This window comes from Bufo bufo, chromosome 3 (assembly GCF_905171765.1).
Source record: "Bufo bufo chromosome 3, aBufBuf1.1, whole genome shotgun sequence".
In the NCBI taxonomy this organism is placed as follows: Eukaryota; Metazoa; Chordata; class Amphibia; order Anura; family Bufonidae; genus Bufo; species Bufo bufo.
In genome coordinates, this window is record NC_053391.1 from 406276463 (window position 1) to 406301647 (window position 25185).

Below are 25185 nucleotides of genomic sequence, written 5' to 3' on the forward strand. Positions count from 1 at the left end.
GCTTGCCTATATATGGAGGTGTATAAACTCCAATTTAAATGTGCCTGTTTTCCATCTACAGGCTACATTTAGGTGCACCTGTGAGGCCTGGGACATATCAGCCAGTCTTGAGTGGGACTCGCAGACTCCTCCCTCCTCCCATTGCAAGCATGGTTACATGCTGGAGGTAACTGGTGAGTTGTTTGTGAGTCGGTCCTCACACTCCTGTAATTCGCCCACTGGACCCTGGTATTGCCCATATGGCACAGGTAGGGGAGTGTTAGGAGCTGAGCTACTTGAGAAACCTTGGCGCGGTGCTCGGGCTCAGAAATGTCCTCATGTAGGACATGTTGGCTAATCTCTCAATTAGTAATATCGTAGAGTGCACCTGTCCTTGTTATTAGATTGTTAATTTTAAAAAGTCTAAAATGTTGTTTCATGTCATATTTGCACAATAATTTGCGACTTTTCACTTCTGTGGCAACTTTTCAAAATTGGCAACAAATGTATTGCATTTTAATGCCAGGAAATGCCCAAAAGGCAGCACAGATCATCTACATCTCCTCATAGCAGGTGTAGATTTAAAGGGGTTCTCCAGGCTTTTACTTAAATCCCTTTTCTTATAACCTGTGGAAGCAAGATTTTACATTTACATTATGCAACTGAAGGAGAAAATTCAGAAGCACATCTGGTTGGGACCTCAAAAGAAGAGTCCATGGCCATTCCACACGGTCACATGAGTGCAGAGGAAATGGCGGAATTGATGGTGCAACGGAGGGATAAGTACTGCACAGGTTAAAAGACTGAGGGCTTTTAGTAAAAGCCTGTACACTCAGTAATGCACGTCACTATGACGCGTCAGAGGTTTTTTGAAATGGCTGTTACTCTTTAACTAGGTTTAATATATTACAAGTATTTACACAATATTACATTTACTATCCATTTTATGCAAACTCAGAGTATTTCCACACAGAATGTAAATCCTGCAAAAATATCTACAGTGGATTTTGCCGCTATGTATTGCAAAAGTTAAAATCTGCAGTGGAATTCCATTTTCACGGCAGACTTTTTTGTACAGCATGTGGATGCGATCTGAAATATAAAATCTTATCCATTTTGCTGGTACTGTCATTTTCCACAATGTAAAACCCATAGCGTATCTGCTATGTGTAAACATAACCTTGACTTTTGAGGAACCAAATTTTCTTCATACACCTCGTCTCCTGTGGAGCAGTGGTGTAGTGGAATTACAAGTACCCTCCCCATTCACTTGTATGGAGCGAGTACTTGTATTACACTGCACTTCTGAGACTAAGTGTAGTGAAGAGGAAGCAGCGCTCGCATGGAGCGTCACCTCCTCTTCAAACAGCTGATCAGTGGGGGTCCGGGTGTCAGACCCCTCCGATCAGATATTGATGACCTATCCTCACAATAGGTCATCAATATTAACGGCTGGACAACCCCTTAAAGTACCTAGGGCCCAAAGCATAATTTGTAATAGGGCCCCCTAACTACTATCTAAGATTTATAGTATTGGTGTCTTCTTATGTGAGGGATCATCGGTCTCCTCAGCCACCAAGACCCAGGGGCAACTGCTACCTCTAAAAGTTCTGTTCATATTTATCATTATCTGAGTTGTACTAGATGAATAAAACAATTAAAATGTAGCCATTGAATAAATCTATAGGCAACATATGCTATGCCCAAAGAACATCAGCTGAATCCCACATACACGGATCTACAGGCTGTGTAGCTACTTTAGACATTATACATTTTCCAGTACCTACAGAACTACAGTAATATTGCCCATAATGTCACCTATTCCTACTACATGTACTAATGAAAATGGGTTACTATGCAAAGAGGCTTGTTACAGTCACACATACATGCAGTCAATGACAGCAGATGTTACTCCTACATTTTCTTAACCATGTCAGTGGAAAGGACTGTTACCATAATGGTATGCATCTACTGGAATAAATAGCCAAGGCACTCTCAAGAAAGGTTGCTGATATTCTAACGTTTGTTAGAAAAATTTCCTATCAAGAATTTCCCATATCCAGAAGTGCTTAATATTGTGCACAGAGGTTAGGCAATATTTCCAGTTTCTATGGAGAATGGTATAACTGATTCTACGCAGTTCTCCCCGATTCTGGTAGACGACACATTAACCTTGGATATTGGAGAGGCATTCTCAACATTTATGGTTGGCCTGTTTACCTCCCATTTTAAATTATATTAGCACCTTCTTAATGATGTGACCTTGGTAGTTTTCACTTTAGTAAATGCATTTCCATATATACATATGTGAGGTTAGTGATCTGTGATGTGAAGATTAATTGTAAAATTAAAGCAGTTAGTAAGGTGACCAAAGAAAACAAGCCTGGCTTTAAAAATCTTTTTTTTTTTTTTCTTTATCATCCAACATGATGTAAATGTGAGACTAAGGCTCTTTTCATATTTTGTTTGTGGCATGTGTTTGATGTACACACCAAACAAGGCTATAAGCCTCTATTCACCTGACAGATACCAAAAGCGTGTCCTTTTAGCATCCATCAGGCTGGGATATGTCATGGCATATTTTTTTAACCCCATAGGAAGCAAAGCTGACGCACAAAAAACGACACACGGTATACTTTTTGCGGCCTTTACACATGGCCATTACCGTTTTGAAGTCCGCAAGCCTGGGATCCATTAAATATGGATACTGGCCATGTACATCCCACACTTTCCTTGTCCCTATTATAGAAATGACTATTCTTGTCCGCAAAACAGACAAGAATAGGACATGTTCAATAATCTGCGAAACGGTTGCATGAATGCAGACAGCACATGGATGACATCTGTGTGCTGTCTGCATTCTATGTGGCCCCCTAGAATGGCATGCCGATCGGACACAGACCCAAAATATAGTTGTGTGTATGAGGCCTTATAATCATTTGGGCTTTGGCTAAGATATAATTAAGCCAACTTATTTTCATTGGTGCCTCCAAACACCCAGCAGACCATACCGATATCAGAGAAACATCAACTTACTGTTGCTCAGCTTTGGCACGATCTTCCAAAAAGTAAAGTGCTGTAGCCAGGAAAAACATTCCACCCAAAACCACCACAAATGGGCAGAGCATTAGTGCATAACCTAGACTTAGGAATTCCCACAGAGGAGACTTATTGGTGTTCTCCTGGATGAGGTCCGAGATCTGTGAAGCAAAAACAATAGACATGTAAACAGCCTCCTCCAACCTGGCACCAAGAACAATTTGCTTCTACAGCAGAGGAAATCAACTTTAGCCTAGCCAACTAATTAACCTGGGCACTGGGGATTGCAGAAGGAAACGAGGTTCAGCTAAACAACACTTATGCGAAGTGCCCGTTTTCATCACACCAGGGTCATTTGTGAGGTGTGGACATGCTTCCAGTCAGGAATGTGGTGTACATTATGATTCAACTGTAATAAAAACTAACTAACATGACCTTTCAGCTCCAGCATTGTGTATTTGAGATCATAAAAGCAAGCAGAAAATATTTTTAGAATTTCAGAACACAGGCAAGGTTATTCTAGAGTCATGAGTAGAACATCCCTGACGCCAAGACCATCATTTGTTCTGATATTATTTTTGAGGGTGTTCCAAAAATGAACTATTGTAATGTATTGTTGATTAATTACTTCATATTGAACAGTCATAGAGACTTATCCATGTTTTAATAGTATACATTTGTCTTTTCTTCCCTTTACAATGAGTGTTTCGGGATGACCAGGTTTGAAAAAAAGAAAAAAAAATGTTTGCAGTGCACAATGAAGTAACACAAAAGGTGTTTTTTTTTGTCAAAGCTGGTCAACCGACGTCTTTCACCCCTTGAGGCAAAAGAAAACACATGGAAAGGCACACCTGTAAATGTAATGTACCTTACAATCATAAAACTCTCCAGTGACTAAAGACAACCATTGAACGGTAACATTAAAATAAAATTCCTATGGGCTTGCATCTCAAAGTCTATGTTAAGAAAGGGATGCAAACAAGCTCTTAACAAGCTCTGCCTCTAATGCCACCAGATATAAGGCAGCTATCCTATACGTCACTGTTTGACCCTTTAAATAGGCCTTGAGACATGACTCGGATATTAAATAAGCCAGCATTTCATCTGCCGACAGCTGTTTCCGGGTGATTGCCCCTTATCAGTGCGGAGCAGAGAGTACCGGCTTAACTGGGTGAGAGGCCTAAGTCAGGATTTGGGGGTACTATCTCTCCTCGGCGTGAGGAGACTTATAGGCCTTACACGCTCATCTGGAATTTTTGGGAAGAAAGGGATGCAAATGAGCTCTTAACAAGCTCTGCCTCTAATGCCACCAGATGTAAGGCAGCTATCCTATAAGTCAAGATTCAGCTCTTAAAATAGGCCTTGAGACATGACTCGGATATTAAATAAGCCAGCACCTCATCTGCCGACAGCTGTTTCCGGGTGATTGCCCCTTATCAGTGCGGAGCAGAGAGTTCCAGCTTAACAAGGTGAGAGGCCTAAGTCAGGATTTGGGGGTACTATCTCTCCTTATAGGCCTTACATGCTCATCTGGAATTTTTGGGAAGAAAGGGATGCAAATGAGCTCTTAACAAGCTGTGCCTCTAATGCCACCAGATGTAAGGCAGCTATCCTATAAAAAAAAGTTGATGTAACATACGGTAAAGAGAGCATTATCTTAATAATTGTGTCAATAAAATTTTGTTTCAAGTCAGTTTACAAATTGTTTCTCCTTTCCGTAAAGCCTGGTATTGCCATAAAACCTCTACATGGCGAGCTGGAGGTAGTGCAATTAGAATAACGTATGAAACTGCAACTGTGAAATGGCCTTGTAATCCTGAAACGTGATGTGCACGCTGAGCCAGACAGGCTCATTGGGAATAGTTCAGCCTCGGCATTCCAGTTAAGGCTCATCTGTGTCGTACATTTTATGAAGTCTGCACACAGCTTTAAAGTACTTAAAAACAAACATCTAGAGCCATGCGACCATTGCCACACTTTCCCTAGCACTACTTGAGGGTTTTTTGACTGATGGCTGAAACAAGTTCATAGTTCCCTCAGCTGTGAAAAGCAGTAAATCTACCTGTCCTGTTCGCCCACAAGCTGGACGAGGCCCACCAATCTTTTCCACATTCTACAGAATGCTCTCTATGTGACCTATTTGTTCACTTTCTCACATTTCGGCAGTGTTCACTAGTTTTGTGGGTGAGTTAATATTTTGCTCCACATTCATCAATGTATTTGTCACTCTAAAATAACGTCTAATCTGCCATGAGACACATTTATTAACCAAGCTAACTGCTTGCCCAAGATTTACACATATTTATGAACTGTAACTTTTTAAAATGTCGAAAAAAAATTGTGCACTGTCTCTCCAGTAGGTGGGTGTTGTAAAATAATGCACAAATATCGCTAGACATAGTTAAAGATGCAATGCCACAGTTTGACAAATCTGCAGTAACTAACAGCAATGCTGCCTCCGCAAAACTGACTTAAAAAAAAAAAATCACGATAAATTCCCCGATAATGCACAGCATTATACTGATTTATAAGGCTTTGTAACCCTGAGGGTTCTGAAATCTATTGTGTTACACTGACAGCATTATGTCAGTGTAATACAATAGATTTCAGGACTCTAAGGGTCCATTCACACGTCCGCAATTCTGTTACACATTTTGCGGAATGGAATTGCGGACCCATTCATTTCTATGGGGCCGCACAATGTGCTGCCCAGATACGGAAATGCGGACCCGCACTTCCGGGTCCGCATTTCCGTTCCCGAAAAAAATAGAACATGTCCTATTCTTGTCCGCAATTGCGGACAAGAATAGCATATTCTATTATAGTGCCGGCAATGTGCGGTCCGCAAAATGCGGAATGCACATTGCCGGTGTCTGTGTTTTGCGGATCCGCGGATCCGTGAATCCGCAAAACACACACGGATGTGGGAATGGACCCTAAGGCTGGTTTCACACGGGCGTTGCGAGAAAAGGTGCGGGTGCGTTGCGGGAACATGCGCGATTTTTCCGCGCGAGTGCAAAACATTGTAATGCATTTTGCACTCGCGTGAGAAAAATCGCGCATGTTTGGTACCCAAACCCGAACTTCTTCACAGAAGTTCGGGCTTGGGATCGGTGTTCTGTAGATTGCATTATTTTCCCTTATAACATGGTTATAAGGGAAAATAATAGCATTCTGAATACAGAATGCATAGTACAATAGGGCTGGAGGGGTTAAAAAAAATAAAAATAAATTTTAACTCACCTTAATCCACTTGTTTGCGCAGCCGGCATCTCTTCTGTCTTTAACTGTGAGCAATAGGACCTTTGATGATGTCACTGCGTTCATCACATGGTCCATCACATGATCATGGATCATGTGATGAGCGTAGTGACGTCATCAAAGGTCCTATTGCTCACAGTTAAAGACAGAAGAGATGCCGGCTGCGCGAACAAATGAGATTAAGGTGAGTTAAAAAAAAAATTTTTTAACCCCTCCAGCCCTATTTTACTTTGCATTCTGTATTCAGAATGCTATTATTTTCCCTTATAACCATGTTATAAGGGAAAATAATAATGATCGGGTCTCCATCCCGATGGTCTCCTAGCAACCGTGCGTGAAAATCGCACCGCATCCGCACTTGCTTGTGGATGCTTGCGAATTTCACGCAACCCCATTCACTTCTATGGGGCCTGCGTTGCGTGAAAAACGCAGAATATAGAACATGCTGCGATTTTCACGCAACGCACAAGTGATGCGTGAAAATCACTGCTCGTGTGCACAGACCCGTAGAAATGAATGGGTCATGATTCAGTGCGGGTGCAATGCGTTCAACTCACGCATCGCATCCGCGCAGAATACTCACCCGTGTGAAAGGGGCCTAAGGGTTACACAGCATTACATACCAGTATAAGCCTACATGCACACGAACCTGGTTTGGTCCTGCATTTTTTGTGGCTCGGGTGCGGACCTGCATCCGTTGTCCCGTTCTGTAGCACCGCAAAAAAAATAGAACATGTCCTATTCTTGTCCACTTTGCGGACAAGGATAGGCATTGTTACAATGGATCCGCAAAAAAAAAAAAAGATGCCATACGGACGTCATCCGGTTTTTGTGGACTGCAAAACACAAACGTTCGTGTGCATGTAGGCTAATGCTGTGACACTGATACATGCTATGAGTTCCTCGCATTCAAATTGCTCCTGTGTGTCTGGCCTAAATGGATGAAATACAAGTTGTACTGAATCTTTTTCTACAAAACCATACATCACTCTGCTCAGCTCCTCCTGCTCTATAACATGCTGCCTGCAGCTCAGATACCATGTTCAATGTGAGGGGTTCCCTTAAAAACTGCTCCATTAAGTAATCATCTTATATAGAATTGACTACAAGGACTACAATATGTGTTGGTTATGAACATTTTCAGAACTGCAACCTGCCATTGGTTAATCTGTGTATGGTTATCTGCTGTAATTAGTTTTCCTGCTACGGATATGCAATTACTTATTCGAGGAAGGACAGCAGCTGGGCTCCCCACAATCTTCATGAATAAAGGGGCTGCAGTGCACAGCAAATGGACAGAAGCAGTGCTGTGCAAACCAAAAAAGAGGCTAATGTGACCTCTTTTCCTTTCTTTTTGGGATCAACAGGGGTCTCATTGGCAGGTCCCCCACAATCAGAATGCTATGGCATATCTTAGAAATCTACTGGGTGGTAATGCCCAAAAAGCATTACATTTTGCAATCATGTTCCTACACAGAGTATAGGGTTTTGTGTATAAAGAATTTTATTTTTTTTAATAATAGCTGCAACTAGAGATGAGTGAATTTCATATTTTGAAATTTGTTCACACTTCGTTTGTTGGTAAAAGGTGAATTGCGTTATGGATTCCGTTACCACGGACCATAATGCAGTTCTATGACGGAATGCATAACGAAAACGGGATGGATCAGTTTTGCAGCCCATAGACTTAAATTATGACGGAATGAATAACGGAATGCTTCTAAAGGCATTCCATCATAGAATTGCGTTATGGTCCGTGGTAACGGAATCCATAACGCAATTCACCCTTTACCAACAAACAAGTGTGAATGAATTTCAAAATATGAAATTCGCTCATCTCTAGCTGCAACCTTTACAGAACAGTAATATTTCATAAGTCTGAAAGTATAATTAAAGGACAACTTCACAAAAAAATACATAGTACAGTAATACTACCTTTGATCTGATTACTGTTATGTACAATTAAAGGACAAAAAAACCTCTATCTCACACCACATCGTTTCTCAAATGACCAAAACAGTATTACTATATATTACCCGATCAGCTTCACTATAAGGCCTCATGCACACAGCCGTTGTTTTGGTCCGCATCCGAGCCGCAGTTTTGGCGGCTTGGATACGGACCCATTCACTTCAATGGGGCTGCAAAAGATGCGAACAGCACTCCGTGTGCTGTCCGCATCCGTTGCTGCGTTCCGTGGTCCTCAAAAAAAATATAACCTGTCCTATTCTTGTCCGTTTTGCGGACAAGAATAGGCAGTTATATTAATGTCTGTCTGTGCCGTTCCGCAAGTTGCGTAATGCACACGGGTGCCATCCGTGTTTTGCGGATCCGCAATTTGTGGACCGCAAAAGACACAACGGTCGTGTGCATGAGGCCTAACTCAGTAGCAATATACCACTATAAATATGGAAACTGTTAAACATACTGGATTACTATCATAATCATTCCAATTTCTGCTATGTACTTACAAAACCAATAAGGTATGGACTCCCAGCGTCTCCAAGAAGATGTGAAGTGAAGCTCTGCAAAGCCATGGCTGTCGCACGGCGAGTTGGAATAACCACATACTAAGACAAAATAAGAGAAACAAGAGTAAAAAACACTGAGAAGAACATGAACACATAATGGATACGGCAAAGAAGAGGCTCCCCAACTCATTGGATAGTGAGAAATGAAGAACTCTGAATTTAATATCACCATGGATCTAAGCATAGATAAGAGTATGCAGTATTTCCATTACAAGATATACTATGTTCCTTCTCTTCCCTTTCATGTCCCCCTCCTTTCCTCTAATTTATTAGTGTTTATATGTTAAAAAATTCAATAAAAAACAAAAAAGATATGGCCATTAAGTAATGAAGAAATGAAGTAATGAAGGGTACTTTCACACTAGCGTTTTTTGATTCTGTCAGGCAGTTCCGGCAACGGAACTGCCTGCCGGAACCGGCAAGACGTGTACAAATGGAAAGCTTTTTTTTCGGGATCCGTTAGTGAAATACCGGATCCGTCTCATCCGGAATAACGGATCCGGTATTTACATTTTTCAAAGATCAAAAGCTCGGCGCATATGCAGACCGGAAAACCGGATCCACCGATGCGGCAATTTCCGGAACACTTGGTACCGGATCGGGCATTAATACATTTCTATGGAACTAAGTGCATTATTGTTCCGGGATTTTGTCCGGTTAAATACCGTACAAGGGACGGAATGGGAGACATCCTGATGCATACTGAACGGATTTCTTTCCATTCAGAATGCATTAGTACAAAGTGCGTTTTTTTCTGGTATTGAGCCCCTTTACCGAATTTCAATACCGGAAAAGAATAACGCTAGTGTGAAAGTACCCTTAGCTACAATGAGACTATAAATGGAGGAAATTCCAAATCCAGTTAACACCTTTATTTTTAATATATAAACTACGTTTCTCAGAGAAGGATGTTTTTGATGAGTGAGCTAGGACAGCTCAATGTGAGCATTTTATTTATTGTCAGGGGTATGCTTTTCTTTGCTCGATATTGTTGAAGGAAACAATAGCGTGTTGCTGGACGACTGGCGGTATCTTGACATATCAAACAAGAGCATGGTATTCAAGAAGCTTCCTGTTTAAAATAAACCATCCATGACCATAGCCTTGTGTTTACTTGAATAAGCTCAATAGGAAATGCCTACAGTAGATGATGGTCAAGATTATTTCATTCCTTTGCAAGGACGTAAACATGGTGTAGTACATTCCAGTGAGAGAGTTGGGTCATTGGAACAATAGCCAAGGCATGTGACTCGGCAACTTAAAAGCAGGGAAAAAAAGATAACTCACGATACACATTAAGCTGGATTTACACTGCCCGATGTTTGGGCTTATTATCGGGAATGAACTTTCCTACGAACACTCGGTCTACAGGTTCCACCGATCACCCAATGAACAAGCAAAACGTTCGTTCATTGAGTGAAATGATCTTCGGTGCGGACACCTCAATCATCATTTCTGGGCAGCAGATCATGCGGTGTAAACAGCGATCTGCTGCCCAGAAACAATGCAGCTATATGAGGAGGAGCGAGAGCCGTAGCCTTAGCTCGTTCCTTTGCAATGGAGGTAATCACTGAATGTAAATGCAGTGCTTCAGCTCCACTTATGAGGAGGCAATTGTCAATAAGGAAGGTCATCACCGCAGTATAAATGCGCTTTTAGAGAACTTTAATAAACCTCGATTTAATGAGTGACATATTATCTGCACTTCAACACTTAAGAAGATTAGGCATTCATGTGCCAGGAAGTATGGGTGCCACCATATAAACTACAATGAGCTAGCTAAATGAGCTAGCTAAATGAGGTTTCATTCATTGCGTCCAACTGTGGCACCCACACAGCATGATTACAGTTCTGTGGGTGTGCCTGGCTTGTGTATGTCAATGGCAGCTCCCTAATAACACCAGTACTTACAGTATTAAGAGATTGTTGATGTCAGTGCTTTATTAAGATGACGTCACCAGAATTTGCAAAACAAAAAAGAAATTGCCACACTGTAGGTCTCTAAGTATCATCACTTTCCTACTTCCCAGTGACCACATAGCTGTGTTATCAAGCAACTGTTCTAGGCTGATATCCTCCCAAGTCTCTGCCTACATATGCTGAATTGTCAGCTTTTAACATGTAACACAACCGCTGCTTGATTTCATCGTAACAAGGTCCACATCCTGGAAGTAGAAGATTCATCGATTACTTCTTCTGCTCCCTGGATTGATTAGTGAGAGTGATGAACTTTGTGCCTCCACATTCTCCACCATGATTTGCTACTGTCTCTTCCTAATTTGCAGCCTGCTCTTCCGAATTTTTAAGCTGTTTAATGCATAGCAAGATTCTTGGAAGGGGTTATTCACTATTGGCAACCCTACAAAACTGCTAAATATTTCTGAATTTTACTTCTGGCTATAATGTATGTTATGTGCTGTTCCTTTCATATTGAATTTCTGCACTGTATTATTTCTTGTTTTTACCTATGTTGTTTAAATCTATTGTTCTCTGCTGCCATCTGCTGGCCGGAATTTGTATGCTGCACGCTTCGTTCGTTGTCTATAAAGTTTTCTCTGGGCGTGGTTTTAGCAGCCTTGGGCCTGGTCACTTCCTGTAGCCTTTTTCAGTGCTGCATCCTTTGTGACTGGAGACACACACCTCGGCTTGTGAAGGCATCAGTTTTTGACCAGCAGTTGCCTCAGCAGTTGCCTCAGCAGTTAGCCTCAGAAAAGACATCCACATCACAGCATCTACTGTATTCCTGTATTACATCACTGTATGTCACTGCTCTGGATCAAATAAACCCATGTTTGATTGCATCCTCGTGTCTACGTCTGGATCCATCTAACCTGAGCGTCTGCCGGTCCGGTCTGCTCCACTGCTTGGATACGAAGGTAGGCCAGTCACAAAGTCATTATCAGTTACACCTTCAATCGCCTTCATGTGGGGACAGAACAGTCAAAAACTGCCTTAAAGCCTTATACCCCAGTCAATATCTGTCTGAACGTCCAATGCCCGGCTACAGGTTCCCTCAGAGCCCAGTGCCACACTCAGGAACCTCCCCTGCAACAGGCCCACTCCCAGCAAATCTGCCCGGCAACAGTGCATGTCCCATAAGCCTAAGGGGAAGCACGGCCTGTCTGCAGTAGATATACTCTCGCCTGGAAGTCCTCCACTACTCGCCAAGCCACTTTCTACATCCTATATTATCCCTTGCTCGCATGATATAAGAACTGTTCGCGCACGCGGGGCCTCCCTCATACCAAAACCCCGCAATTCACTAAAAGGACTTTGGGAAACTCATCGGGGTGCCTCATCTGAGCCGCACTGCAATTTTCAGCCCCCAATTCAAAAGTTCGATTTCTTAAAGAGACAGCGCACCTTAAATCAAAATGTCCGAAAAGGACCTTGTACAGTTCCCCAGTGATGAAACAAAGCAAATGCAACCTGATACTGATCATTATGAAGAGCTGGAGGTAGAAACCACACTTCCAGCAGACCAAGTCACGCGACCAAGGCGCTCTCTCAAACCAACTATAAAGATCACGGAAAACTATTACACCAGGAAAGATGAGCTATGTGACAACCTGGAAGAGCTATGGGAACGAGTTTCCTCCCTCATATCAGGACTTAAGTCCTCCTCAGGTGATGCCACCAGTTTACAAGTTGCCGTCGGGCGGCTGAGCGCAGCCCATGAAAGATACAAGAGACTGTCCACAAGGTATATAACCTTTCTAAAAGACTCTAATATTGAAGAAGCCCCGTCAGAATTGTGCAAGGCAGAATCAATAGACAGACAAAGAGACGCCATGGTGCTGGATGCTAAAGATAAAGTGGAACTCCGCATCTCTCATTTGCAAGAAACTAGATCACACAGATCGCATTCGTCCAAACATTCCTCACGGTCCTACAGATCATCATGCTCTAGAAGCTCCAACCTGAGCGACAGACTACTAGAGGCCCGCATAAATGCAGAGCTATCCAAAGTAAGGCGTTCCTTCACCGAAAAAGAAGTCCTTGCGAGAACAGAAGCACAGACGGCGGCGGCCAAGAGGGCAGAAGCGGAGGCAGAAGCCAAGAGGGCAGAAGCGGAGGCAGAAGCCAAGAGGGCAGAAGCGGAGGCAGAAGCCAAGAGGGCAGAAGCGGAGGTAGAAGCCAAGAGGGCAGAAGCGGAGGCAGAAGCCAAGAGGGCAGAAGCGGAGGTAGAAGCCAAGAGGGCAGAAGCGGAGGCAGAAGCCAAGAGGGCAGAAGCAGAAGCAGAGGCTCGAATAAAGATCCTCGAATCAGAGAGGGAAGAGGAAATCGCATTAGCAAGAGTAAGACTACTTGAGCAAGCATTGAGCCAAGGCCTTGATTCAGTCTGCTTACCGCCAGAGGAGATAGACGATCCAGTTGATCGCACCAGCGACTACATACTGAAACAGTTATCTGCACCACCCCCAGTGTGCAGTACTGTCCAAGCCAACAACACTGAAACCCCCAAGTCAGCTCTACCTGCAGTGCCAGTGACACCCACAGCACCCGAGCAATCCAATAACAGTTGCCCAGACGCGCTCTCTCAAGGGCAGTTATTACAGCAAGATGGCTACCAGGTGTTTCCTGGCCTACCTCCACAGCTCAAGCAACAGTCATCAGAATCTACAGAGGCTAGACCACAGCTCAACCCTGCAGCAACATCATTCTACCCGGAAGCATCTCACCCTTTCACGCCACACAGCCTATACGCCCCAGGGGCATCACAAGTTGTCATGGCAACAAGCAGTGAGAAATCAGATATGTCTGAGTTTGCCAGGTTTATGGTGAGCAGAGAGCTAATTAACACCAGTCTCTCAAAATTTGATGACCGTGCGGAGAGCTATAGAGCCTGGAAGGCAACTTTCATAGCCGCCATCGCCAACCTCAACCTAACTGCAGAGCAGGAGCTCGACCTCTTGATCAACTGGCTGGGCCCAGGCTCCACAAATCGCATCAAGAGCCTTAGAACTGTCTATGTGGGACAAGCAGAAGCAGGTCTCGCTGCAGCCTGGCAGAGACTCGAACGCACCTTTGGCAGCGCAGAAGCAATAGAGAAGGCACTATTCAGGAGACTGCAGAACGTCCCCAAGATCAGTCTCAAGGATGTCCATAAGCTTCAGGATTTAAGTGATTTGCTCATGGAACTGGAGCTTGCCAAAAGAGACCCTCGTCTGTCTGGGCTGTGCTACCTGGATACAGCCCATGGGGTGAACCCAATTGTCGTGAAGTTACCATACAGCCTGCAAGAGAAGTGGGCGGCATCAGTCTCAAGGTACAAAAGAGTGCATGACGTCACTTTTCCCCCATTTATTCATTTCTGCAGATTCATCGATGAACAGTCCCAGATGAGGAATGACCCCAGCCTCGACTTCCTGGAGTTCAATACTACAGCCTCAGTGACACCATCATCAAGGTATGAAAGTATTGTACATAAACACAGAGACTTTAAGAGCAGCGTGAATGTTAGAAAGACTAACCTACCATCATCTGCAGTACTCACTGGTAGACAGTACACTACCTCATCAGGAGACAAGGCCTTCAATCGTGAATGTCCCATTCATAAAAAACCACACTCACTGAACAAATGCAGAGGATTTAGATCCAAAACCATACAGGAGCGCAAGAAAGTCCTCACCGAGCTTGGGGTATGTTTCAGGTGCTGCGCCTCATTGGAGCACATGGCTAAGGACTGTAAATCCATTATCAAGTGTGAGGAGTGTCATAGTGAAAGACATGCCTCAGCTATGCACCCAACTACACTCACAAGGGACTCACCTGCTGCTGTCACCACCAGTCCTGCTCAAAGTCATGGCGGGGAGCCCCAGAACCACGCTAACACAGCCACTGCTGTTTCCTGCTCATGCTTGGACGTATGTGGGGAGGGCCAGAGTGAGAAATGTTGTGCCCGCATATGCCTAATCAAGGTCTACCCGGAGGGGCTACCAGAAAAGGCAGTAAAAATGTATGCCATCATTGACGACCAAAGCAACCGTTCCCTAGCAGGACCTAAATTCTTTGAAGCCTTTGGAATAAAGGGACCATCAGAACCCTACATCTTAAACACCTGCTCGGGTCGCATAGAGACTAGCGGCAGGAGGGCACAAGGATTCATCGCTTGTTCCGTCAGTGGAAATACGGAAATACCTCTACCGACGCTGATCGAATGCGATCAAATACCCAACCATAGGGATGAAATTCCTACCCCGGAAGCTGCATTTCACCATCCACACCTAAGGCACCTAGCCAACGTTATCCCACCTATGGACAACAACGCCGAGATTCTACTCCTGCTTGGCAGAGACAATCTAAGGGTACACAAGGTGCGTCAACAGTGTAATGGTCCCGACTATGCACCATACGCCCAGAGACTGGACTTGGGATGGGTAGTCATAGGAAATGTATGCTTGGATCAACCAAAAATCCGCTCATTCAAAACGTACGTGCGTGGAGATGGACGCACAACTTGCATTAAGCCTTGCCCTCATCACTATGAGGTGAAAGAGAAGCCTCCAGACCTCATACAACCACCTGACGACATTCCTCCCTTTGCTGACAACTTGGGAAGATTAGTCTTTCACACAAGCAAGGACGATGATAAAGTAGCTTTGTCGGTAGAGGACAGAGAATTTATCAAGATAATGGACAATGAGTTCCTTAAAGACGAAACCAATCACTGGGTTTCTCCATTACCCTTCCGAGCTACCAGGGTGAGACTCCCGAACAATAGGGAACAAGCTCTGTCTAGATTTAACTCTCTTCAGCGTACCATGAACAGTAAGCCTGAGATGAGAGAACACATCGTTGCCTTTATCGACAAAATATTCCGCAACAACCATGCAGAACCAGCTCCATCCTTAGGGAAGAACGACGAGTGCTGGTACTTGCCTTCATTTGGAGTGTATCACCCACGGAAACCTAATCAAATTAGGGTTGTTTTCGACTCAAGTGCCAAACATCAAGGTGTATCGCTTAATGATGTCCTTCTCACAGGTCCTAACCTGACGAATAACCTAGTTGGAGTGCTGATGAGGTTCAGAAAAGAGCTTGTTGCCATCACCGCCGACATTGAACAGATGTTCCACTGTTTTGTAGTCAGAGAGGACCACCGGAATTTCCTCAGGTTTCTGTGGTACAAGAATAACGACACCAACGCAGAGATGGCAGAATATCGAATGAGGGTACACGTATTTGGAAACAGCCCTTCACCTGCCGTGGCAACTTACGGCCTTCGGCGAACTGCATTAGAGGGAGAATCCAAGTACGGTAAAGATGCCAGAGACTTTGTAGAAAAGGACTTCTACGTAGACGATGGACTCAAATCACTACCGACTGAAGAAGCGGCTATAGATCTGCTCAAAAGGACTCAAAGTATGTTGTACCAAGCTAAACTTAGACTACACAAAATTGCTTCAAACAGCCTGGCCGTTATGAGGGCCTTCGAATCAGGCGATCATGCACCAGGATTCAAGGACATTAACTTGGGACTGGACAGTCCACCTGTGCAGAGGAGCTTGGGCCTCAGATGGGATCTCTCGGCTGACTCCTTCGGTTTTCAGATAAGTTGTGCAGACAAGCCATTCACAAAGCGAGGCGTCCTATCAGTGGTAAACAGCCTATTTGATCCGCTGGGATTTGTAGCGCCCATCACCATACAAGGTAAATCTCTACTGAGACAGTTTTCTGAAACAGTCAAGGATTGGGATACCCCACTTCCCTCCGAGAAAGAGCAAAAATGGGAAGCCTGGAAGCGATCCTTGTGTGCCTTGGATGAGATCCACATCCCGAGATGCTATATTAAAACCTCACTTTCCTGTAGCATAAAGAAAGAACTCCACGTGTTCTCGGACGCCTCCACGGAGGCCATCGCAGCGGTTGCCTATCTGAAAGTCACAGAACCCAACAACCAAAATCACGTTGGATTCGTCTTTGGTCCAGAGTTTCTGCTTCAAGAGGCGGACGAATGTGTACAGGAAGTTTTCAGCATCCAGGATCCGGATAATGATCCAGAAATCCGCACTGAAGTTAATGCATTAGTCACTGGAACAAAGCAAACCGCCAGCTTCAGTTGTCAGCGCTTTGAACGTTTCTCCAGTTGGATGAGACCCATCGAGAACGTCCCTGATGGGTGAACAGGACTGTATCTAGCTTCGCAGATCTTCTTCATTCCAAGTTGGAAAACAGGACTAATCTTTTTGCATTCTAACATGTTTTCTTTTACAGGTTGTTTATATTTTATGGACATTTGTCATAGTGAAATCCCCAAAGTGAATTTCAGACGGGGAGTGTGCTGTTCCTTTCATATTGAATTTCTGCACTGTATTATTTCTTGTTTTTACCTATGTTGTTTAAATCTATTGTTCTCTGCTGCCATCTGCTGGCCGGAATTTGTATGCTGCACGCTTCGTTCGTTGTCTATAAAGTTTTCTCTGGGCGTGGTTTTAGCAGCCTTGGGCCTGGTCACTTCCTGTAGCCTTTTTCAGTGCTGCATCCTTTGTGACTGGAGACACACACCTCGGCTTGTGAAGGCATCAGTTTTTGACCAGCAGTTGCCTCAGCAGTTGCCTCAGCAGTTAGCCTCAGAAAAGACATCCACATCACAGCATCTACTGTATTCCTGTATTACATCACTGTATGTCACTGCTCTGGATCAAATAAACCCATGTTTGATTGCATCCTCGTGTCTACGTCTGGATCCATCTAACCTGAGCGTCTGCCGGTCCGGTCTGCTCCACTGCTTGGATACGAAGGTAGGCCAGTCACAAAGTCATTATCAGTTACACCTTCAATCGCCTTCATGTGGGGACAGAACATGTTACAAGCAAACAAAAGTAGACAAAGTTCACGCTGTATTAATACAACTGAATATTTTAGAAATGGAAAGACATTTCACAATCACACTGAAAGCTTTTGAGGTCAAAGAACTGCTTAGTGTCATCTCTTACTGTTAAATTATTGTTACTCGCTGCATAGAGTATGTCAGAGTGCAGAGCCATTGGGTCCATTAAAAAGAACATTGGCAAAACACATAAAAACATTTAATATAACAAACTGCAAGAAGCTAGAGCAGAAGTTAAAGTGATATATACAGCAGATGCTAATAAGCCATTTATGTAATTCATATTATATGATACATTTAGAGTCCTGCAATTTAATATCACATTATTTTCTAAAAGCATATATATATTTCATTTATTTACTGAAAAATATTACCTAAAAATGCTCTTAACAACATGTAAAGTACAATCCTTAAAAAACATAATTTCTGTCTTCATGAAGTACACACTTTAGCATTTTGCTGCTAATATTACAGTGTACTGTATGTACTAACTAATTACAACAATTATGGGAGAAACATACACAAGGCAAACATACAGAGTGCAATGGCAGGGGTCTCTTTACAATCAGGGCAATGATCAGGAAGCAGTGTTTCTAGGAATGCTCGTTCCCAATAAGCGCCCTGTATAAAGGTGCCACCAAAGGCATTGCTGGTGCAGACACCTAAACCTGTCTAAAACTGTGATCTGCTGCCCAGAAACAATGATTTTCTACCTGAAAGAGTGACTGCAGTAGTGATTCCTTGTCGCAGTAGCGATTCCTCGTCGCCATACAGTGGAGGTGATTGCTGCATGAGAACGCAACACTTACCTCCACTGACGAGCAGGCGACTATTGTGAATGAATGGTTTGTTCCTGATAACTGTCTGCTGTGTTGGCGAGGGCATAGGGACCCTTACAAAGGACAGAGAGACCAGGAAACCTTTGGTACACTTCAATTTGTGCTTGGGGACCAGGTGATCAAATGTTCTATAAAGCCTCCATAATGGTTAACTATGGTTGCAACTTCCAGTCCTTAGTTACAGAGAGAAGAGCAGCACTGGAACAAACTGATGCGCTCTAAAAAGTGATATTATGCCGCACCTCCGGCATGAACTCCGCATCCCGTCAGGTACAAATGGTTATGCCTGAAGGGTCCAGTCTCTCATATGTCAGGGTGCACTGAAGGATATCTATCTTTACAAATAAAAATTCAATTCTGCAGTCTAGGGTGTTAGAAAATACCATTGCCTCCAATTATATCTGATAATCTCCTTTTACTTTGAACCCAACAACCCTATGTAACTGACAACGCCACAAAACCCAGTAGTAACATTCCTATGTAAAGAAAGATAAATTAGAGGCAATCAATATATTTACAGTCATCAAAAGTAGATAAACCTATTAGAAGATATATAGAGCAATTCTTACTCACCATTAACATATCAGCGGTGATGGCCCAGTTAGAGAACAGTAGAGTCTCCCCAGCAAATATACAAATCTGTCAAAATGCAATACTATGAATTAATTCACCTTGAATATATTTCTTTTACTACAATCAAAAGAACTTTCTATGATCTAAAAGCAAGAGAACAAAAGATGTACCTAAAAAAGAAAATTAGGAAATGTGTCATTTACCTCTGCCGAGGAACGTCTTCCAACATTTCTGATAGCGTTCAGAGAGATAAAGCGCATGAGGTTTGTTTAGATCTTAGGTTGTGAACCTGTCTTATATAAATACCATGTTTTCTGGCATATATCTGTAGCAGATTGCGGTGCAAAGGTTATTTGCGCTACAATCTGCGACTTTTCCCCAGTCAAGCCAGGTCTAAAAAAAAGGGGGGTGCGGTGTGGGCTGGGAAGGGCCAGCAGGCCTGCCTCATTTATCATTTTCTACGCCTGTTTTAGGCGTAGAAAATGGTCTAAATTTAAACCAGAAAGGAAGCTGGCTTAGCGCACGGGGTTATTGAGACTGGCGTCTAAAACGCCAGTCTTAATAAATGACCCTGCATGTCTCTAGGAGATACTTGTACTTTTGTGCTTTTAATAAGAACATCCCAGTGTATGAACATAGGTTTGAGTGGTGGGTACTTGGCTTGCAAACCATGAAATATACTGGTTTAGACCATATGACACTCTTGTAACTCTGAATGGTTAGAAGTGCCGTTTCTTTTCAGTACACATGCTGATGGATAAGTTAACCAATGTTCATTAGCTGCACCCTCTTCCACAGAGTGAAGATGCCTCCTCAGTCAAGCCAAATATTCATTAATGTTCAAGAAGGGAGTCCACTGTAGAAAGTCATCATAGAATGTCTATGCTCAATTTTCCACCCATGGGAAACTTTTGCTGCTACTGCCACTACTTTACCACTACTACTGACAAGAGTCAGGGGAGGACAGCTAAAATCTTGGCTACTAAAGGAGTTGTCTCAATTCAGCAAATGGCATTTATCATGTAGAGAAAGTTAATACAAGGCACTAACTAACGTATTGTGATTCTCCATATTGCCTCCTTACTGGCTTGATTCATTTTTCCATCGCATTATACACTGCTCATATCCAGGGGTTACGGCCACCGCTGCAATCCAGATGCAAGGTGTCCAGGACAGAAGCTGCTGCGCATGCGTGCCTGAGCGCCTGTATGGTCCCAGCCACTAGAGAGGCCAGTGCTTTATCCTTTGGTGTTGAAGCATGGCCACCACTGCTAGACTGCAGGGTGGTCGTGACCCCTGGAAAAGAGCAGTGTATAATGTGATGGAAAAATAAATCTAGCCAGCAAAGGAGTCAATATGGACAATCACAATACATATATGTGTTAACATTCTCTACATGATAAATACCCTTTGCTGATGTGAGACAGCCCCTTTAACTTAACCAATTAAAGAAGCCGTTTCAGGCATCCTAGGTGTTAATATTCACACGTGGCATTTCTGTTGCATTATTTTGTGGTTAAAATGACAAGGAAAAGGAAATTGAGTTTAGCAGCAAAAAAGAGCAATCTGTGTGCAACCTGATTTCTTTCTCTGTTGGCTAATTGCACATGTTGAATATGAAAGTGCTAAAAACACAGTGAATACACTTGTTTTCCAACCTGCTGCAATGTAATGAATACATCATGTATCAGCCATTAAACTATTTTAGTAAATATATTACATAGATAGGCGTTCTTTACAAAGACACACGATGTGCAAAGCTTCTGCAGCTAATAAACTGCACTGACTGCTGGAAGCAATGGGGACTACTGCATATTGGAGTTCTTTACTTGGCAGATCTACATTTACCTCAAAGGCATCTACTAGAGAACATATGCTAATATGCTTGTGTTTTAAAGGGAATCTTACATGTTATCGATATACATTAATATACATAGACTAGATACAGTGGCGTACATAGAGAAGTAAGGGCTCCATAGCAAGGATCAAACCAGGCCCACCACACAGGACAGAAGGGTTTCCACCTAAACTCTTTTCAATGACCCTTGGGCCATTTATTCCACTGCCTCGTTTGCTAAAAGTTGTTCCTTTAGAGCAAGCATGTCAAACTCAAAGGCTAACATGGGCCAAAAAATCAAAATTTAAGTTTATGTGGGCCGCATAAAAAATAAAATAAAAAATCGTACATTTTCATAGAACAACATTGTTGTTTCATGACTGCTGACCCCCAACATCCCGTTGCCCAATAACACAAGTGAGACCTATATATATATACAAATATTAAACTTCACTATAAGACGCACCTAGGTTTTTGAGGAGGAAAATAAGAAAAAAATATTTTTAACCAAAAGTTCTGCTTTTGGTGGGCTTTGAATTAATGGTGGTCTGTGCATGATACTATTATGGGGGATCTGTGGATGACGCACTGTCATGTGGGGGATCTGTGGATGGCACTGTTATGGGCGACCTGTGGATGGCACTGTTATGGGGGATCTGTGGATGGCACTGTTATGGGGGATCTGTGGATGGCACTGTTATGGGGGATCTGTGGATGGTGCTGTTATGGGGTATCTGTGGATGGCACTGTTATGGGGGATCTGTGGATGGCACTGTTATGGGGGATCTGTGGATGGCACTGTTATGGGGGCTCTGTGGATGGTGCTGTTATAGGGGATCTGTGGATGGCACTGTTATGGGGGATCTGTGGATGGCACTGTTATGGGGGATCTGTGGATGGCACTGTTATGGGGATCTGTGGATGGTACTGCTATGGGGTGGGATATCTGTGGATGGCATTGTTATGGGGTGGGGGGATCTGTGGATGGCATTGTTATGGGGTGGGGGATCTGTGGATGGTGCTGTTATGGGGGATCTGTGGATGGCATTGTTATGAGGTGGGGGATCTGTGGATGGAACTGTTATGGGGTGGGATATCTGTGGATGGTACTGCTATGGGGTGGGATATCTGTGGATGGCATTGTTATGAGGTGGGGGGATCTGTGGATGGAACTGTTATGGGGGGGATCTGTGGATGACACTGCTATATGTCATCCACAGATCCCCCTCATAACAGTGTCCCCCAATACACCGGCCCTCTGCTCACCGAAGTATTTATAAACGTGAATCCTTATCCTGTTATTAAGTTAAACTAACGCTGCGCTCTCCCATGTTCCCCTGTATTCCCACAGCACTTACGAACACGCTTCCATAGCAGGCAGAGCGGACGGCACCAGTAACGTCACTCACTGACGTCGCGCGTCTGCTCCGCCTGCTTCATTCATAAAGTGGGCGGAGCAGGCGCTCGACGTCAGTGAGTGACGTTACTGCTGCCGTCCGCTCTGCCTGCTATGGAAGCTTAAGTAAGTGCTATGGGGATACAGGGGAACATGGGAACATGGGAACATGGGAGAGCGCAGCGTTAGTTCAACTTAATAACAGGATAAGGATTCACGTTTATAAATACTTTGGTGAGCGGCGGGCCCCGCCCCTAGTTACGGACTCCAGCCCCTCCTCTCTCCCAGCTCATACATAGCAGTCTGCGATGCTGCATCTTTGCCGGGCCGCAAAGATATTCATTGCGGGCCGCATGCGGCCCGCGGGCCGCATGTTTGACACCCATGCTTTAGAGGGTAGAGTCCTGACCATCTAAAGACTGGGCCCCCTCTTGCCCTGGACCCTATAGCAGTCGCATGGTCTGCCGCTATGGTAGTTACACCCCTGACTAGATATTATTGATATGATAAAATAAAATAAAATCATCCTAGAAATAGATGGCAAATGAATAGCTTGGTCCACGAAATGACCACTTTTCTTGCCACGCTTTTCAGTACGATCTGACCATTTGCTCCAAAGCTATTTTCTTCTCTTTTCTTCTGTGAAATAACATTTTTAATTCTGTGGATTTTTTTTTTTTTATATATATATGAACGCTAAGATGGTAATTTCAAACTTATGGCTACCCAGCTGTTGGGATGCTACAACTTCATGCATGCCCTCGCCATCTCCAGCCGTAAAAGGTATGCCAAGAGTTGTAGTTTTCCCAATAGCTGGTCAGCTACAGGTCAGAGACTTCTGCTTTAACATATCAAGTAAACTATAAGGTTTGTATCCTAAGTTTTAACAAATGAGAACACCATAAATACTTTATTACAGTATCTTCTATAAGTATTGGAGTAGGTATTATGTAAAGTGAATCTTTCAAGTAGGAAGATACAATCTAAACTCAAACTTTTCACTGTTATTGGTGTATTATATTGTTATCTGCCCCCTGTATATTATCTGCATAGAAGGAAACTGCCCCTTTGATGTACTATATTCTAATCCCTATGGTTAATGTTCGTATAACTAAGCTACCAATCCCACCGCCTGTGTATTTGCCAAGACTTTCTTTCCAGTTATTGTTTCGCTCTGCTCATTATTTGTATTCCTATTCTTGCTATTGTGCATTTAGTCTTTGAAGAGCGGTATCTCTGTATGATGAATGCCACTGCTCCATTCTGCTTTATCTGCAAAGTCTGCGTCTCATACAATATTCAACGCTAAAGTGTGTTTACATAGTTGTATTATATTCATGTATTCCTATTTATATCTCTTTCTTAAAGGTGAAGTATGTGTAGTCAACAAGCACACTTTAAAGGGAGTCTGTCACATTGACGATCCTATATTAATCGGGGCATTAGCAGAGAGCAAAGAACCCTGCTGCCCTAAGTGACCATCAATATAGTATAGCAAAATCCTGCTATTCAAGAAGCACCTTGGGGCACTAGTGGCTTTGGTAGTCCTATTGATAGTGCTGACATTTATTTGACTTGCATATGAAAGAAAGGCAGCCTAAGGAGTCAACTATTGGGGATGAGCTTTTCTAGGAATTCTCATTGCCCCTTGTAAAGATGTCTCCAATTACCCAATGAATGAGCAAGCTCATTCATTGGGAGGAAACGCTGATCCACTAGGAGATTGTATCTTTCAACCTCCAGCCAAAATCATAATTTCTGGGTCCACAAACAATGTATGGGGACGAGGACTCACAGTAGCGACCACTTGTCTTTATACAGAGGGATGATTGCTGCATGTAAATCTCCCCTCCACTCAATGATCAGGCAAGTATGGGGTATGTTCCTAATATTTGTCTGTGAATCACCAAGTGTAAAAGGTCCATTAGCGTAGTCAAATTCTAGAATGCCCTACCGCTAGAGAAATTTTCACCAACATTTGGCTCTCCAGCTGTTGCAAAACTACAACTGTCATTGTGCCCTGACAACCAGCTGGAAAGCCAAAGGTTGGAGATCACTGCACTAGAAGCTGATAAAATAACTTTAAAAGGTCTAGACCTTCAAGTTATGACTAATGCTTTTGAGATATATAATTAATAAGGGGGTTATTGTTGTGAAATTAATGCAGAGAATTTATTTGACGGTCGTGGGGGATTGGGAAGGAACCCCCTTTGTACAATCGAGTTTTGCTTTGTCTTTCTCTCAATCAAACAGCTAGGCCTGAGACCGGTTGAGCTTGATGAACTTGTATCTCTTTTTGGGATTTATGATGCTGTGATTTTGGTTCAGTTAAAGGGGTTATCTGGGAATTTATATTGATGACCTATCCTCTGGATCAGCTGAAGAGACTGGTGATCCATGAGCGCTCCGGCCTCTTCCTAGGCCATGTGACTTCACCGTAAATTAGTCACACTGCCTAGTTGCAGCTCAGCCCCATTTAAGTCCTACGGATAGGTCATCATTATCAAATCCTGGATAACCCCTTCAAACTCATGACTGGGCCATGACACACGCGAGTAATACGGACAGATAATACGTCCAGAATACAAAATGAGAGAGTTTGATATGTGTGTTACCAACAAACTTCCAACACGGCTGTCAGTTGTAGGAGAGGTGGCGGAATAATGAGAAAGTTTACATTGATGGCTGTCTATATTTATGCCTTGATCATTCATTTATCGTTTTGCTAAACTGACCGGCTGTGTTGCCAAAAATCAAAGTTAACAGATAGATTGCTAAATTAAAAATCTGTTGTAATATCCGTATTTCCCTGGAATAAGAGCTAAATCTAAGACTTGCGTACATGTACAATGCATTTACTGTTCCAATTTTGCAGTATTACGTTTTCTGATTAAAAT

The 25185-nt window shown here is 43.2% G+C and overlaps 1 protein-coding gene across 5 annotated transcripts in view; it reads right to left on the minus strand.

The window, feature by feature from the left end:
* SPNS2 (sphingolipid transporter 2) overlaps positions 1-25185 on the minus strand; it is a 141615-nt gene that overhangs the window by 16730 nt on the left and 99700 nt on the right. For all 5 annotated transcript variants that reach the window (XR_005777630.1, XR_005777629.1, XM_040424843.1 and 2 more), the window contains 3 exons: positions 19056-19121; positions 8751-8849; positions 3016-3179 (listed from right to left, as the gene is read on the minus strand). Coding sequence is in view for 3 of the 5 variants with exons in the window: in XM_040424843.1 (XP_040280777.1) it covers positions 3016-3179; positions 8751-8849; positions 19056-19121 (329 nt within the window). In the remaining 2 variants the exon portion in view is untranslated. The remainder of the gene's footprint in view (positions 1-3015; positions 3180-8750; positions 8850-19055; positions 19122-25185) is intronic.